Source organism: Chiloscyllium plagiosum, unplaced genomic scaffold (assembly GCF_037043375.1).
Source record: "Chiloscyllium plagiosum isolate Xiang-an unplaced genomic scaffold, Cpla_swu_hap1 HiC_scaffold_12, whole genome shotgun sequence".
NCBI classification, from domain to species: domain Eukaryota; kingdom Metazoa; phylum Chordata; class Chondrichthyes; order Orectolobiformes; family Hemiscylliidae; genus Chiloscyllium; species Chiloscyllium plagiosum.
The window spans coordinates 95,322,956-95,341,172 of NW_028270150.1; the positions used below are offsets into that span (position 1 = coordinate 95,322,956).

The 18,217-nt window shown below is 48.2% G+C and overlaps 1 protein-coding gene across 1 annotated transcript in view; it reads left to right on the forward strand.

The window, feature by feature from the left end:
- The window catches only part of LOC148148596 (uncharacterized), a 43,588-nt gene extending 38,493 nt beyond the window's left edge, over positions 1-5,095 (forward strand). Inside the window, exon 6 of the mRNA XM_087992416.1 lies at positions 4,826-5,095. Coding sequence (XP_087848542.1) covers positions 4,826-5,047 — 222 coding nt within the window. The 3' untranslated portion in view covers positions 5,048-5,095. The remainder of the gene's footprint in view (positions 1-4,825) is intronic.
- The last annotated feature ends 13,122 nt before the right edge of the window (positions 5,096-18,217 follow it).

Genomic DNA, 18,217 nt, shown 5'->3' on the forward strand with positions numbered 1-18,217 from the left:
CTCCTTACTGGGACATGCTTTTGCCGAGCACCATGACTTACCTCCTTTCAAGTCTGCCACTGCCATAACTCCTAACCTGACCAGTCCAGTCTCTTTTAACTAACGGCATCCTTCATTTCACTGCAATTCCCTCCGTTCAAGTTAAACACAACAACCCAAGTTTCTCACTCTTAATGTGAACGTTAAATCCTGTCCTGTTATGATCACTACTTCCAAGGTGATCTTTGACCTTGAGGTGAATTATTCAGCCTCCCTCATTACCCATTACCAGATCTAAAAGAGCCTGCTTCCTGATTGGCTTCATATTTCTGGAGGTAATTATTCCTAATGCATTCTCTGAATCTCTTGATGCAGCTATCCTTTCCAATTTGATTTACCCAACCAACATGAAGATTGAAGTCCCCCAGAATAATCATTCTAGTTTTCTTACATGCCTTTAATATTTGTCGAATTTTGTGTTTTCCTGCTGTGGGGTTACTCTTTGAGAGACTAATCTGCACGTTCCCTTATTGCATCTCGCCTCTATCCATACCATCTGAGCCGAGATAACCTCACACAAGTGTTCTCATGTCATCCCTTATTAACATCGCTGCCTTACCACCTTTTTCCTTCCCCCCCCCCCCCCCCCACCCTCCCGATTTTCCAAAAGATCAAATATCCCTGAATGTTATGTTCCCAGTTTTGATCGCCTCATGAGCATTAAGATACGAAACCTTTAGGCTTGCCCAGTTGCCATGTTTAATTCATCCCAAAGCTGTGGCTGTGTTTCTCTCATCCTGTCGTTGCATTTTATGTTCTTTCTTTTACTGTCCTTTTTTCCCTTTCCTTCCTCAGCCTGCTAAGGTACCCATCCCCTTGCTGTTCAAGTTTAAACCCATCCCAACCACCCCACTCGCAAATACTTGCCTGAGCGCAACAGTGCCAGTCCTAACCGGGTGGACCCTATCCGATGTACTGGCCCCACCTCTCCCAGAACTGGTCTCAATGTCCCAGGAATCTGAAACCGTCCCCCATCGCACCCTATTTGCAGTCACATACTCAACTGACATATCCTGCTATTTCTACTCTGATGAGCACATGACACTGTCGTAACCCTGAGATCACTGCTTTTGAGGTGTTCCTTTTCAACTTACTTCCCAGCTCCCTTTTAGGTCCTCAACTCTCTTTGTTTTGTGAACCCATATCTATTGGTAGCAATGTGTACCACAACCATAGGCCATTCACCCTCCCGGTTCTATAGCCGCTCTGAGATATCCTTGGGCCTAGAAGCAGAGGAGCAAGATAGCATTCTGGAGTATTGTTTGTGGTCACAGAAATACCTGTCGATTCTCCTGACCATCAAACCCTTGTGGGGAGAGGCGATGGCGATGGTGGCGTTATGGCCAGACTATTAATTCAGCTAAAGTTCTGGGGACCCAGGTTCCCGAATCCCAGCATGGTGGGACTTGAACTCAGTGAATCCCTTGTGCAGTTTATTTGGAAGACAGCACCTTCCCTGTAGCACTCCCTCTGCATTGCAACATCAGCACTCAAACATCATTGCTGCAATCACAACGGTACAAACATAATTATTGCGTTTTACATCATGAGGGGTCTTTCCTCTAGGGTGGTGAGAGTTTAAAACCACCCTTGAGGAAAGGGCGGATTTTTAAGGTTTTATAAAAGACATGAGGGTCAATCTTTTTGACACAGAAAGTGGTTTGGGTGTGGAATAAAAATTTCAGAGGAAGTGCTGGAAGTTGGAACAGTTACAACATTTGAAAATCATTTGGATAAGTACATGAGGAAGGAAAAAGGGTACGATCATTTACCTCCCTCTGTCACCCAGCTCCATTTACACTGTAGATGGAAGTGGCCGTGGGTTTGGAAGGTGCTGTCTAAGGACCCTTGGTGTATGCCTGCAGTGCACCTTGGAGATGATGTGCACTGACCTGGTAATGAATGGCTCTGACTCCTTAGCAGGCCTGGGTCTGGAGTCACATGTAGGCCAGACCGGGTGAGTATGGTAGGTTCCGTCCCTAAAGGCAGCGGTGATCCAGATGGACTCAACATAGATTCACGGTCATCATTGGACCCTTAATGCCAGATTCCTAGTTAGTGAATTCAAATCCCACCACCTTCGGATTAACATGGCAGCAATAATTGTGTGTGTGTGTATGTGAGCGAGCAAGTGTGCGTGAGAGTGAGTATGTGTGTGAGAATGAGTGTATGTGTCTGAGAGAGTGTTTGTGTTTGTGTTAAAGTCAGTGTGTGCATGTGAGAGAGTGTGTGTGAGAGTGACTGATTGTGTGTGTGAGGGTGTGTATATGTGAGAGAGTGAGTGCGTGTGTAAGACTGAGTGTGTGTGAGAGTGAGAGAGTTTGTGTGTGTGTGAGTGTGTGCGCGTGAGTGTGTGTATGAATGTGTCTGTGTTTATTTGAGAGAGATTGTGTCTGTGTGAGAGTGTGTGTGTGTGTATGTGAATGTGTATGTGAGTGAGAGAGTGTGTGGGTGTGAATGAATGGGTGTGTGAGAGCGTGTGTGCATGTGTGTGTGTGAGTGTGTGTGCATGTGTGTGTGTGGCATTGTGTGTGTGGGTGTGTCACTGTGTGTGTGAGAGTGTGTATGCGTGTGTGTGTCTGAGTGTATGTCAGTGTGTTTGTGTCAGTGTGTGTGTGTGAGAGTGTGTGTGTATGTGTGTCAGTGTGTATATGAGAGAGTGTGTATGAGTGTTTATGTCAGTGTGAGTGTCTGTGTGTGTGTGAGTGGCTGTGTTTGTATGAGTGTATGTCAGTGTGTGTGTGTCTGTGTGTATGAGTGTGTATGTGTGTGAGTATGTCAGTGTGTGTCTGTGTGTGCATGAGTGTGTTTGTGTGTGTATGTCTGTGTTGTGTGTGTGTCTTTGTGTGTGTGTGTGTCAGTGTGTCTGTGTGTGTATGAGTGTGTATGTCTGTGTTGTGTGTCTTTGTGTGTGTGTGTGTGTCAGTGTGTCTGTGTGTGTATGAGTGTGTATGTCTGTGTGTGTGTATGTCTGCATGTGTATGAGTGTGTATAGCTGTGTGTGTATGTCAGTGTATGCCTGTGTGTCTGTGTGTGTATGAATGTGTATGTCTGTGCATGTGTATGTCAGTGTATGTGTGTGTATATGAGTATGTATGTCAGTGTGAATGTGTCTGTGTGTGCATGTCAGTGTATGTGTGTGTCTGCGTGTGTATGAGTGTGTATGTCTGTGTGTGTGTATGTCAATGTGTGTGTGTCTGTGTGTGTATATGAGTGTGTATGTCTGTGTGTGTCAGTGTATGTGTGTGCGTATGAGTGTGTGTGTATGTCAGTGTATGTGTGTGTGTTTGTGTGTATATATGAGTGTGTATGTCTGTGTGTGTCAGTGTATGTGTGTGCGTATGAGTGTGTGTGTGTGTATGTCAGTGTATATGTGTGTGTGTCTGTGTATGTATGTCAGTGTGTGTATGAGTGTGTATGTCTGTGTGTGTATGTCAGTGTGTGTGTGTCTATGTCAGTGTATGTGTGTGTGTATACGAGTGTGTGTGTGTATGTCAGTGTATGTGTGTGTGTATGAGTGTGTGTGTATACGAGTGTGTATGTCAGTGTGTGTGTATGAGTGTGTATGTCAGTGCATGTGTGTGTGAATGAGTGTGTGTGTACGAGTGTGTATGTCAGTGTGTGTGTGTATGAGTGTGTATGAGTGTGTGTATGAGTGTGTGTGTACGAGTGTGTATGTCAGTGTATGTGTATGTGTATGAGTGTGTGTGTGTACGAGAGTGTAGAGTGTATGTCAGTGTGTGTGTGTATGAGTGTGTATGTCAGTGTGTGTATGAGTGTGTACCTGTGTCTGTGTATGAGTGTATGTCTGTGTGAGTGTGTATGAGTGTGTATGTCAGTGTGTGTATGAGTGTGTACCTGTGTCTGTGTATGAGTGTATGTCTGTGTGAGTGTGTATGAGTGTGTATGTCAGTGTGTGTATGAGTGTGTACCTGTGTCTGTGTATGAGTGTATGTCTGTGTGAGTGTGTATGAGTGTGTATGTCAGTGTGTGTATGAGTGTGTACCTGTGTCTGTGTATGAGTGTATGTCTGTGTGAGTGTGTATGAGTGTGTATGTCAGTGTGTGTATGAGTGTGTACCTGTGTCTGTGTATGAGTGTATGTCTGTGTGAGTGTGTATGAGTGTGTATGTCAGTGTGTATGAGTGTGTACCTGTGTCTGTGTATGAGTGTATGTCTGTGTGAGTGTGTATGAGTGTGTATGTCAGTGTGTGTATGAGTGTGTACCTGTGTCTGTGTATGAGTGTATGTCTGTGTGAGTGTGTATGAGTGTGTATGTCAGTGTGTGTATGAGTGTGTACCTGTGTCTGTGTATGAGTGTATGTCTGTGTGAGTGTGTATGAGTGTGTATGTCAGTGTGTGTATGAGTGTGTACCTGTGTCTGTGTATGAGTGTATGTCTGTGTGAGTGTGTATGAGTGTGTATGTCAGTGTGTGTATGAGTGTGTACCTGTGTCTGTGTATGAGTGTATGTCTGTGTGAGTGTGTATGAGTGTGTATGTCAGTGTGTGTATGAGTGTGTACCTGTGTCTGTGTATGAGTGTATGTCTGTGTGAGTGTGTATGAGTGTGTATGTCAGTGTGTGTATGAGTGTGTACCTGTGTCTGTGTATGAGTGTATGTCTGTGTGAGTGTGTGCGTGTGTCTTTGTCAGAGAGAGAAAGGTAGCAGAATTGAAAGGCCGAATGGCCTCCTTCTGCTCCTAGCCTCTCTGTCCCTATGATGATAACTGTTGATTTCTGACAGTCGGCTCGGGGGAACTGACGGGAAGAATATTTTTCGTCCTCAGGAATGTACCTCGCGGTCTCTGAGAAAGATCACTGAGTACAGTCCACAGTGGAGGTTCATCTTCTACATGAAGGAGCGGCAAGCCGCCACCCTGAGCTTTGAGTCTGCTCGGTACCGAGGCTGGTTCATCAATAACCAATGGAGCAAGCAGGTGGCAGGCATGAAGAGAACCCTGCAGGAACCCTTGAATGCAGACTTCATCTTTATCTTGGTTAAACTCTGAGGCACCCTACTGCAGCACTCCGATGAGAATGGATCTGAGCGATGGGAATTTTTCAATTAGGTAGTCTCACATTGCCACAAAGAAGGGGCACAACAGTGTGTCTCTGGGGGATCCTGGTGAACACCGGTGTTTCACTGCAGGATCCTGGTGAACACCGGTGTGTCTCTGGGCGTTCCTGGTGAACACCGGTGTGTCTCTGGGGGATCCTGGTGAACACCGGTGTTTCACTGCGGGATCCTGGTGAACACCGGTGTGTCTCTGGGCAATCCTGGTGAACACCGGTGTGTCTCTGGAGGATCCTGGTGAACACCGGTGTTTCACTGCAGGATCCTGGTGAACACCGGTGTGTCTCTGGGCATTCCTGGTGAACACCGATGTGTCTCTGGGAAATCCTGGTGAACACCGGTGTGTCTCTGGGAAATCCTGGTGAACACCGGTGTGTCTCTGCGTGATCCTGGTGAACACCGGTGTGTCTCTGGGGGATCCTGGTGAACCCCGGTGCGTCTCTGGGGGATCCTGGTGAACCCCGGTGCGTCACTGTGTGATTCTGGTGAACACCGGTGTGTCTCTGGGCAATCCTGGTGAACACCGGTGTGTCTCTGGGGGATCCTGGTGAACCCCGGTGCGTCACTGCGTGATCCTGGTGAACACCGGTGTGTCTCTGGGCATTCCTGGTGAACACCGTTGTGTCTCTGGGGGATCCTGGTGAACCCCGGTGTGTCTCTGGGGGATCCTGGTGAACCCCAGTGCGTCACTGCGTGATCCTGGTGAACACTGGTGTGTCTCTGCGTGATCCTGATGAACACCGGTGTGTCACTGCGTGATCCTGGGGAACACCGGTGTGTCTCTGGGGGATCCTGGAAAACACCGGTGTGTCACTGCGTGATCCTGGTGAACACCGGTGTGTCTCTGGGAGATCCTGGTGAACACAGGTGTGTCTCTGCGTGATCCTGGTGAACACCGGTGTGTCACTGCGTGATCCTGGTGAACACCGGTGCGTCACTGCGTGATCCTGGTGAACACTGGTGTGTCTCTGGGGGATCCTGGTAAACACCGGTGTGTCTCTGGGGGATCCTGGTGAACACCGGTGTGTCTCTGGGGGATCCTGGTGAACACTGATGTGTCTCTGGGCTTTCCTGGTGAACACCGGTGTGTCTCTCGGGGATCCTGGTGAACACCGGTGTGTCTCTGGGCATTCCTGGTGAACACCGGTGTGTCTCTGGGAGATCCTGGTGAACACCGGCGTGTCTCTGGGCGTTCCTGGTGAACACCGGTGTGTCTCTGGTGGATCCTGGTGAACACCGGTGTGTCTCTCGGGGATCCTGGTGAACACCGGTGTGTCTCTGGGCATTCCTGGTGAACACCGGTGTGTCTCTGGGAGATCCTGGTGAACACCGGCGTGTCTCTGGGCGTTCCTGGTGAACACCGGTGTGTCTCTCGGGGATCCTGGTGAACACCGGTGTGTCTCTGGGGGATCCTGGTGAATACCGATGTGTCTCTGGGGGATCCTGGTGAACACCGGTGTGTCTCTGGGTGTTCCTGGTGAACAGCGGTGTGTCACGGGGGGATCCTGGTAAACACCGGTGTGTCTCTGAGGGATCCCGGTGAAAACCGGTGTGTCTCTGGGGGATCCTCGTGAACACCGGTGTGTCTCTGGGTGTTCCTGGTGAACAGCGGTGTGTCACGGGGGGATCCTGGTAAACACCGGTGTGTCTCTGAAGGATCCTCGTCAACACCGATGTGTCTCTCGGGGATCCTGGTGAACACCGGTGTGTCTCTGAGGGATCCTGGTGAACACCGATGTGTCTCTGGGAGATCCCGGTGAACACCGGTGTGTCTTTGAGGGATCCTGGTGAACACCGGTGTGTCTCTGGGGGATCCTGGTGAACACTGGTGTGTCTCTGGGAGATCCCGGTGAACACCGGTGTGTCTTTGAGGGATCCTGGTGAACACCGGTGTGTCTCTGGGGGATCCTGGTGAACACTGGTGTGTCTCTGCGTGATCCTGGTGAACACCGGTGTGTCTCTGGGGAATCCTGGTCAACACCGGAATGTCTCTGGGCGTTCCTGGTGAACACCTGTGTGTCTCTCGGGGATCCTGGTGAACACCGCTGTATCTCTGGGCATTCCTGGTGAACCCCGGTGTGTCTCTGGGCGTTCCTGGTGAACACCGGTGTGTCTCTGGGCGTTCCTGGTGAACACCGGTGTGTCTCTGGGTGTTCCTGGTGAACACAGGTGTGTCTCTGGGTGTTCCTGGTGAACACTGGTGTGTCTCTGGGTGTTCCTGGTGAACACATGTGTGTCTCTGGGGTATTCTGGTGAACACCGGTGTGTCACTGTGTGATCCTGGTGAACACAGGTGTGTCACTGCATGATCCTGGTCAACACCGGAATGTCTCTGGGTGTTCCTGGTGAACACAGGTGTGTCTCTCAGGAATCCTGGTGAACACTGGTGTGTCTCTGGGCGTTCCTGGTGAACACCGGTGTGTCTCTGGGGTATTCTGGTGAACACCGGTGTGTCACTGTGTGATCCTGGTGAACACAGGTGTGTCACTGCATGATCCTGGTGAACACCGGTGTGTCTCTGGGCATTCCTGGTGAACACCGGTGTGTCTCTGGGCATTCCTGGTGAACACCGTTGTGTCTCTGGGTGTTCCTGGTGAACACCGGTGTGTCTCTGGGTGTTCCTGGTGAACACAGGTGTGTCTCTGGGTGTTCCTGGTGAACACAAGTGTGTCTCTGGGTGTTCCTGGCGAACACAGGTGTGTCTCTGGGTGTTCCTGGTGAACACAAGTGTGTCTCTGGGTGTTCCTGGTGAACACAGGTGTGTCTCTGGGTGTTCCTGGTGAACACCGGTGTGTCTCTGGGCGTTCCTGGCGAACACAGGTGTGTCTCTGGGTGTTCCTGGTGAACACCGGTGTGTCTCTGGGTGTTCCTGGTGAACACAAGTGTGTCTCTGGGTGTTCCTGGTGAACACTGGTGTGTCTCTGGGTGTTCCTGGTGAACACCGGTGTGTCTCTGGGGAATCCTGGTCAACACCGGAATGTCTCTGGGTGTTCCTGGTGAACACAGGTGTGTCTCTCGGGAATCCTGGTGAACACCGGTGTGTCTCTGGGCGTTCCTGGTGAACACATGTGTGTCTCTGGGGTATTCTGGTGAACACCGGTGTGTCTCTGGGCGTTCCTGGTGAACACATGTGTGTTTCTGGGATTTTCTGGTGAACACTGGGGTGTCTCTGGGCGTTCCTGGCGAACACAGGTGTGTCTCTGGGCGTTCCTGGTGAACACCGGTATGTCTCTCGATGTTCCTGGTGAACACCAGTGTGTCTCTCAGGGATCCTGGTGAACACTGGAGTGTCTCTGGGGGATCCTGGTGAACGCCAGTGTCTCTCTGGGGTATCCTGGTGGACACCGGTGTGTCTCTGGGGGATCATGGTTGTTTTAAAAAATTCTCAAGGTCAGGTTCATAGGAGAGTAGTCTGACACAGAACAAACGACCAAGAGGCGAGTCTGCTAGAATATAAGTGTTTTATTTCCCGCAGCGTCGCCACAACCAGGTCTCATACTTACAACGGGTCTGGCTTATACTCACTCTACATGTTACCGGAACTGGGAGCCGTCAGTTCTCGTAGAGCGGTTGCCAACAACCCACGCTCGGCGGTTAAACGTAACCCCGGAGCAGACTCCCCGAACTGGAGACTTTTCCAGCTGATATACTCTTTTCCAGATATAAACATTCATGTGAACAGCAGAGCAAGGCTAAAAAACACATTCCATTCTGGTTACATACAGATAAGAAGATTCACACGGGGAGGTGTGTAATAAGATTCACACGGGACTAAGCAACACCTCCATTCCGGTTAGATTCACACATGTATTGGGACATAATTTTTAACCGTTTCACCACATTCCACTGCTTGGAATTTTACACCACATTCCACTGCTTGGCCCAATACATGTGTTACATTATGATTAATTCAGTTCAATTCGTTTCAGTTAATTTCAGTTCAGTCAATTCAGTGTAATTCAATTCAGCTCAGTTCAGGTCTGTTCAGTTCAATTCAATTGTGTTCAATTCAGTTCCGTCCATTTCAATTCAATTTAGCTCAGTTCCATTTTGTTCCGTTCAATTTGATTCACTTCAGTTCCACTCAGTTCAGTTCAGTTCAATCCCATTCAATTCTGTTAACTCCGCTTCAGCTTTTTGGACATGCCCACATCCTCCGCTGTACCCCAGGCAAGGGGTTCTTCGGCAGGACTGGGATCCTCTCAAGGGTGGACAGCAGCGACCCTGGGGTTCCTCCGGTCGCCCCCCACCATTTCTCAAACAAACTGCCACGTACATGCCCACATCCATGCCATCCCGGGACGGTCGGGACCTCCACAGTTTGTTCTTCTGGTTTCTTAGTCTTTTTCCAAAACATTGTTCTGTATCAAAATCTCTCCTCAATTGCGATTGACCCTGCTCGCAGCGCCAAATGTTTTAAAAAATTCTCAAGGTCAGGTTCGTAGGAGAGTAGTCTGACACAGAACAAACGACCAAGAGGCGAGTCTGCTAGAATATGAGCGTTTTATTCCCCGCAGCGTCGCCACAACCAGGTCTCATACTGACACGGGTCTGGCTTATACTCACTCTACATGTTACCGGAACTGGGAGCCGTCAGTTCTCGTAGAGCGGTTGCCAACAACCCACGCTCGGCGGTTAAACGTAACCCCGGAGCAGACTCACCGAACTGGAGACTTTTCCAGCTGATATACTCTTTTCCAGATATAAACATTCATGTGAACAGCAGAGCAAGGCTAAAAAACACATTCCATTCTGGTTACATACAGATAAGAAGATTCACACGGGGAGGTGTGTAATAAGATTCACACGGGACTAAGCAACACCTCCATTCCGGTTAGATTCACACATGTATTGGGACATAATTTTTAACCGTTTCACCACATTCCACTGCTTGGAATTTTACACCACAATGGTGAACACTGGTGTGACTCTGGGGGATCCTGGTGAACGCCAGTGTCTCTGGGGAATGCTGGTGAACACTGGTGTGTCTCATGGGCATCCTGGTGAACACCGGTGTGTGTCTGGGGATCCTGGTGAACACCGGGGTGTCTGTGGGGGATCCTGGTGAACACGGGGGTGTCTGTGGGGGATCCTTGTGAACACCGGTGTGTCTCTGGGAGGTCCTGGTGAACACCGGTGTGTCTCTGGGTGATCCTGGTGAATACCGTTGTGTTTCTGGGCGTTCCTGGTGAACACCAGTGTTTCTCTGGGGGATCCTGGTGGACACCGGTGTGTCTCTCGGGGATCATGGTAAACACCGGTGTGACTCTGGGGGATCCTGGTGAACATCGTTGTCTCTGGGGAATCCTGGTGAACACCGGGGTGTCTCTGGGCGTTCCTGGTGAACACCGGGGTGTCTCTGGGGGATCCTGGTGAACAGCGGTGTGTCTCTCAGGGATTCTGGTAAACACCAGTGTGTCTCTGGGGGATCCTGGTGAACACCGGTGTGTCTCTGGGGGATCCTGGTGAACAACGGTGTGTCTCTGGGGGATCCTGGTGAACAGCGGTGTGTCTCTGGGGGATCCTGGTGAACAACGGTGTGTCTCTGGGGGATCCTGGTGAACAGCGGTGTGTCTCTGGGGGATCCTGGTGAACACCGGTGTGTCTCTGTGGTGATCCTGGTGAACACTGATGTGTCTCTGGGGGGTCCTGGTGAACACCGGTGTGTCTCTGGGGGATCCTGGTAAACTCCGAGGTATCTCTCGGGGATGCTGGTGAACACCGGTGTGTCTCTGTGGGGGAAGTGCTGGGCCCTCCAGTAGCAGCACTGAGGGAAACTCTAACATTATCTGCTATGACTTGCTTTGTTCCCAAAAGCACCATTGCTTTGATGACATATGTGATAAAGCTTTGCACCATCATACTAGCCCAGAGCTCTCAATGGAACGGTAGTTATGTCCTCCATGTAGATTGGTAGTAGCATGTTGGGACTGTGCAGAACTCACAATACAATGTGGTCTGCAGAGGTGTTTGTGAGTTCTAAAACTCCAACAATCCGTTATCTGATAGCCAGAACCCTTCACAAAATAAAAATGTCTCAAACTGTGACTCAGAGACTTTGGAGAATTTCAACTGACTTACGTTAATAGTGTCACACCTCATGGGGTCGTACACTTGAAATGTAGCCCCTGCCATTCCCAGAGTCATTGCAAAAGTTCACATTTTTAAAAGAGATCGGCAAAATCCCCAGACTACCTGATTTTCCGACACAAGTTGAGAGAAAGTACAGACCGGGATTGTGAACTGAACAAGAAATCACTGTTTATTACATGTTATTGCATTCTAGTTATAAGTATGTAATTATAAACAGATGGTATATAACACTGCTACAGAACTCTGTAGCCCCTACAAACACACACACACACACCATACGCACACTCGTACACACACACACCATACACACACACACGCATGCACTCACACACACATGCACACACACACCATACACACACTCACACACACACATGCATGCACTCACAAACACACACACACACTCACACACACATGCACTCACACACACATGCACGCACACACCATACACACACACCATACACACACTCACACACACACACATGCACTCACACACATGCACACACACACACACCATACACACACCATACACACACTCACACATACATGCACTCACACACACACACACATACACACACGCACTCACACACATGCACACACACACACACCATACACACACCATACACACACTCACGCATACATGCACTCACACACACACATACACACACCACACACACTCTCACAAACACACACACATACTCACACACATGCTCACACACACACGCTCACATGCACACACAGATACACACAGACAGTTTTGATTTGCAACATGTGCTGAAGGGATACTAAATTGGTTTACTTCTAGCTGAAAGTGGCTTACTGCAAAGAGCTGACAGAGAGAGTGGGAGTATTTAGCTGATGGTTTCCCTTCTGATCTAAGCTTGCCTCTCTCTCTCTCTGTCTGTCTTACTTCCAGCCCAAGTAGTTCAGCCAAGTGACAGAAAATCACACAGTTATTAATCGACATACCAACCAGCTTCACTTATACACAATCCCCTTGCTTCCAGTTCGTCTGCACATCACTGGGATCTGCAGCTGCACAAACAGTGGTCGCGGCAGACGTCAAATTCCTTGCTTTCAAAACATGCAGCCGTCCTTGCAAATCCATCGGTCTGAAAATAATTCTTTCCCATTTCAGACTATAGCCAAATAAAAGTACACAGTCTGTCCAGTGGTTAGCAGGAGCGGTCAGAGAACCCCAACCTACTCTAATCCCTTTTCAATGATAAAGTTTGGCTCAACATGGAACTGACCCCAGTGTCCACCTTTCCTTCACTGACACCAGAACCTATACCTCCCCAACCTCAACACAGTCCGACCTGACCCCACCAATCACTGTCCCCAGAGATGCCAAACTCCTCACCCTTGGATTGAGTCCACCTCGTGTCGGCTATAGACAATATAACCCCCTCAGTCCCAAAACAGATCCCAAGACACCCTTGAGCCTCCTACCTATCCAAAGGCCTCACCTTACCTTGCCACCCTACACTATACCCACCTGGCACCATACCTTGACACTATACACTATACCCACCTGACACCGTACCTTCACACCCTACACTATACCCACCTAGCACCATACCTTAAAACCCTACACTATACCCACCTGGTACCATACCTTGAACCATACACTATACCCACCTGGCACCATACCTTGACACCCTACTCTATACCCACCTGATACCATACCTTGACACCATACACCATACCCACCTGGCACCATACCTTCCACACTCAGTTGCTGAAGCAGTCTCTTTCGGACCCTTCAACTCGACACTAAAACAGCTACTGCTGCACTGAGGGGTATGGTTTCAGTGCCAATCCATTCCTGTGCCCCAGGTTCCTGAACTGAACTGTGTTGCTTCAGATGGTAAAGCTACTGCCAAAGTAAGTGGGTCAGACTCACAACCGATATTCTGACCCAGGTTGGAAGATTCAAGCTTTTGGGGCTGGAATTAAAATCACGACCTTTGTCAAAGCGACGCCGCTGGCCTGCAGTTCCTACTTAGTGCCTTGTCAGGTCGGATGTACAGCACAGAAATCAGGCCACTCAGCCCATCTAGTCTCTGCTGGTGTTGATGCTCCACTCCATCTTCCTCTGAACTCTCCCCATGTAAAACTACCAGCATAACCCTCTATTCTCTTTACCCGAGTGAGTTCGTGCAACTTCTCCTTGATCATTTACTTCAACCACTTCCTCTGGCAGCGTCTTGCTCCCTCTTCCCACTCATTGGGTAATGGTCTGAATTCCTGATTGCATTTCTTGTTGACCTTACCATAATGATGATCTCCAGTTACTCTCTCAACTGCAAAACGAACCATTCTCTCCATATCTGCAAATCATCTCGGACATAAGCCCGTCATCAGGAATATGGGCTTGTGCCCAAAATGTTGACCTTCCTGGTCCTCGGATGATGCCTGGCCGGCTGTGCTTTTCCAGCACCACCCTTGTCGACTCCAGTGGAAGCAGGCCCAGTCCGTTCAATATTTCCTCATAAAGACAACCATTCATTCCAGGTATCAATCAGCTAAACCTCCTCTAACAGCTTTACATCCTCCCTTAAATAGGGAGAGCAAAGCTGCACACAGTGTGGTCTCCCCACTGTCCTGGATAACTGCAGCACAGCACCCTTACTGTAATGTTTGATTCCACTCATAATAAAGGTGTAGTCTTCCACTAACCTTCTTGGTTGCATGTTGTACCTATGTACTAACTTATCAAGACTCACGCAGCAGAACACCCGTCTGCAAATCAGAACTCCACAGTCATTCTCTGTATAAACAATCCTCTCTTTTTTTTTTAAATTCTTCCTGCCAATGTGAACTATTTCACATTTTTTTCACACTATTCTCTGCCAGAGTTTCACCCACTCAATCAACCTGCCTGCAATCTCCTTATATTGTCTTCACACTGTGCTTTCCTCCAACTCTTGACGGTGCCTGTGAATCTGCTCTCTCAGTTATCAACGCAACTTGTAAACAATCAGCCGTTTTCCTACTTTCATGTCTGCTGTCATCCTAGTAAGTCTCTCTTCCATTTACGCCACTGCACCAATATCCTTTTCACAGTGAGACGACCAGAACTTTGTTCAATACTCTGTAAGTATTGTCGAACCAAGCTTTGATACGGGTTTCACATTAACTTCTCTGTTTCTCAAATCTATTCCTCTAGAGATAAAGCCTAGTGTTATTTTTCTGGCTTTGCTAATCTACAACACATTTAGCGATGGGTATATTTATATGTTCAGAGCCCTCTGTTCTCCAAAACCACCTCGAGTCTGACCATCCAAGTGATATGTGCTCTCCTTTCTCTTCCTAGCATTAGATACCACCTCTCGGTTCTCTGTGTTAAAACTTTGCCAATCATTTGCTTATCCTGCAGGTTTATTAATGCCTCCTTATCATTTGTTGGTGTCTGCCTCTGCATTAACCATCCCTCGAAATTGTGGGAAATTGGCACTTTGGCCTGTTGCCACCGGTGAATACAAGGTGTCTGTGGTCATGACTCCACAACGCATTATTTTAATTTAAACTTCTGGAAATTTGGGTTGTGGTTTGATTTTCGTTATGGTGCCACCTAATGGCTGTCAATTTTAATTTGGTTCAACTCGCTCTTTTATTTAATTAAAATAGAAAAGTTGTGAATTTCATTCAAGAGTTGAAATGGTTAATGTGAATCGTGATGAGCAGCGAACCCAGCGCCAACCCTTATGGAATATTATGTTCCTAATTATCTCTACAAGTGATTCCTGGTCATTATAATACAGGCTCCTTCCAAATTCTTTCAAGTGTCTTCATTCTTCCATCCATGTTGCATTGACGTAGTAACAGGGATCTTAATATGCAGATAGCTCTGGGAAGATTTGAGTCATAGGACTGAGGAGTTTATTAAATGGTTCCATGCTCCTGGCCTGACTGCTGACACACAGGAAGGGATCAAATACTTGCATACACTCCTCTTCCAGTTTAGTGCTCCCAAGAACAGTGTGAAGTGACCCTTCCTCTGTTTACAGGGACTGACAATCGCACATCCAAGTATCCGTGACACCTCCCTCCAAACCCTCCCACACTCACACACACACATGCTCACATTCATACGGATGCACACACACTCACTCTCACACTCTCTCACCCTCACATTGGCACACACACACTCACACACAATCATTCTCACACTAACTGTGACACTCACACTGTCACACACACTCATATTCATACACATACACATACACAGCCAAACACTCATTCTCACACTCTCTCACACTCACACTGACACTCACACTGTCACACACACATACCCATATTCATACAAATACACCTGCACCCTCACATCCGCACATTCACACATTCTCTCACAGTCTCACACTCACGCTAATGCTCACACTGACACACACCCTCACACTCACACATTCACATACTCACCTTCACACACACACACCCTCACACATTCACATACTCACCTTCACACACACACACTCTCTCACATACACTCATTCACAAGCAATTATATTCTCACACTCACACACACTGACATTCATCCATGCACATACCTACTCACTCACACAGGCACAAACACACACACACACACTCTCACACTTGCTCTCCAATCAAGGGTAACCACTCAGGGCACAAGTCTAATCAAAATGCTTGAGTTTCGAGCAATGCCCAGAGGAATTGGCTTTCAACTGATGAGAGAATGAAGGTATGTGACAGGGAGGTCAGGCTAGATACATCTGGTGGAGTCTTTTGAATAAATGGCCAGGGAAAAGCTGTGGATGTTATTGAGATATACTTCCAGAAAGCATTTGTTAACGTACCTCATAAGAGACGTTTTGGCTAAATTTGAAGCCATAGAACCGAAAGACAACTCATTAATATGCTTGAGAAGTGGTCTCAGCCACTGGCCTCACACAGTAAGGATAATGGAGGAGGAACACACATTGCCAGTCTCCCTCAGGAAACTCAACAATTTACACATACTCAACGCTCACTAATCTAAATTTGCCGATGACATACAGATGGGCGACACTGTAAGAGTTGCGAATGGAAATGTTCAATGACAAAGAGTTTATTTTTGGATTAAGCCAACGGGTGAAAGTGTGGTCAGTCCCCCACCTCCAACTCACCAACAACCTCCCCCCCCCCCAAACCAGGTTCGAAGATGTGGAAGGGGATAGAGGCCTATTTACTTTGACCCAAGTCAAGATTTTATGGGCTTAAAAATGTGTTGCTGGAAAAGCGCAGCAGGTCAGGCAGCATCCAAGGAGAAGGAGAATCGACGTTTCGGGCATAAGCCCTTCTTCAGGATTTTATGGGGTCAATGAGAGTGTGAGTCTACTCCCCTCCATGGACTTGGACCAATGGAGCTACACAGAATATTCACCAAACGGGTACACTCAATAATGTAAAGGGCAGATGGTTTGCTGATGGTTTCATGTGGGAGGAGCAGATTATACCGAATGGCTTCCTTCAGAAAAAGATATCCCTGGGGCAGACAATCCCCTGGGGAGTTGCGATATGTTCCAGGTCCCCCATCTCGTGAAGCACATTCACTCTCAACAGAGCCAAGCGGGGAACTGTCTGAACTCCAAGGGGGAAAGTACGGTGGCGAGATAACACAAAATAGGATTACATTCCCTGGAGCTTAAAGAAGTTTGTGGGTGATTTCAACAAAGTTTGCAAGATATTAAGGAGAACAATAGGTTCTGTATATCTGGGAGAAAGTGAGGACTGCAGATGCTGGAGATCAGAGGCAAGTCTGTGGTGCTGCAAAAGCACAGCAGGTCAGGCAGCATCCGAGGAGGCATAAGCACGGCCTGAAATGTCGATTCTCCTACTCCTCGGATGCTGCCTGACCTGCTGTGCTTTTCCAGCACCACACTCTCTGTTCTGTATATCTACCTTCATTTGTTTGTCCGGGGAACTAGATTTTTTGGGAGTAATATTAAGGAGCATTTCGCCTGGTAGAAATTTCAAATTCACTTCCACAAACAACAATGGGTCAGTTGCTTATTTTAAGTTTTTGCCATCAAAATGTTCTGCCTCTCAGAAGTTAAGAGAAATGGGATGAGCAGATAAATGGAGTTAGATCAGAGATTAGCTGTGATCTTATTGAATGTTGGAATAGGGCTGAGGGGCTGAATGGCCTCCTCCCTTTTTAAGGTCCCAGAGTTCCTAGAATCCTCTGTGGGATGTGCCCTCCCATTGAGAGCACATAACCCTCTTCCTCCTCCCAGTCCCCCAGGTTTGTCCTATTTGGTGTGACCTCTTTTCATTCTCTCAGACATGGTTCACCAGGACATTGTCTCCAGATCCTGCACTCCAGCCCTAAGTGGGAGCAACTTGCTTCGGATATCTCCTTTTTAATGAGCAGGGAAAGAACGTTGTCACCAACTCGGCCCTTTCATGTAGGTCATTGATACTTCAGGCTCCAACATTGGGTCCATAGCGTTGGCATCACAAGTGCACATCTAAACACTACTTCAATGTGATGGGATTGTCTGCCTCTCCCACCCTTACAAGCAGTGAGTTCCAGATTCCCACCACCTCCTGGGTGAAAACAGTTTTCCTCACCTCTGCTCTAAGCCTCCTGCCCCTTCCCTTCAATCTATGCCTCTGTTCATTAACCCCTCCAACAAGGGGAAAGGTTTCTTCTTGTCCGCCCTATCTCTGTGCCTGATAATCGGATACACCTCAATCACTTCCCCTCACGATCTCCTCTGCCCGAAGGTGCATAGTTGCTGAGTTGTCGTTTCCTCTCACGGATGCCCATGCTGACGGCGACCGGTGGGACAACGTGCACATAAAACATCTTCCTCAAGATGATGGCCTTCTTCCTCCCAGTCGAAGATTGGATTCCGGACTTGAGCTTTTTTGCGGTTTTCTAACGAGAAAACGGATGTTGCAGATTGCAATTCAACCAGCTGCCCAATTAGAGCAATCAGAGATGTCAAGACTGCGTCCATATATCCCGACAGTCAAGAAGGGATTAACACAAGCAAACAAAAGCCTGGGG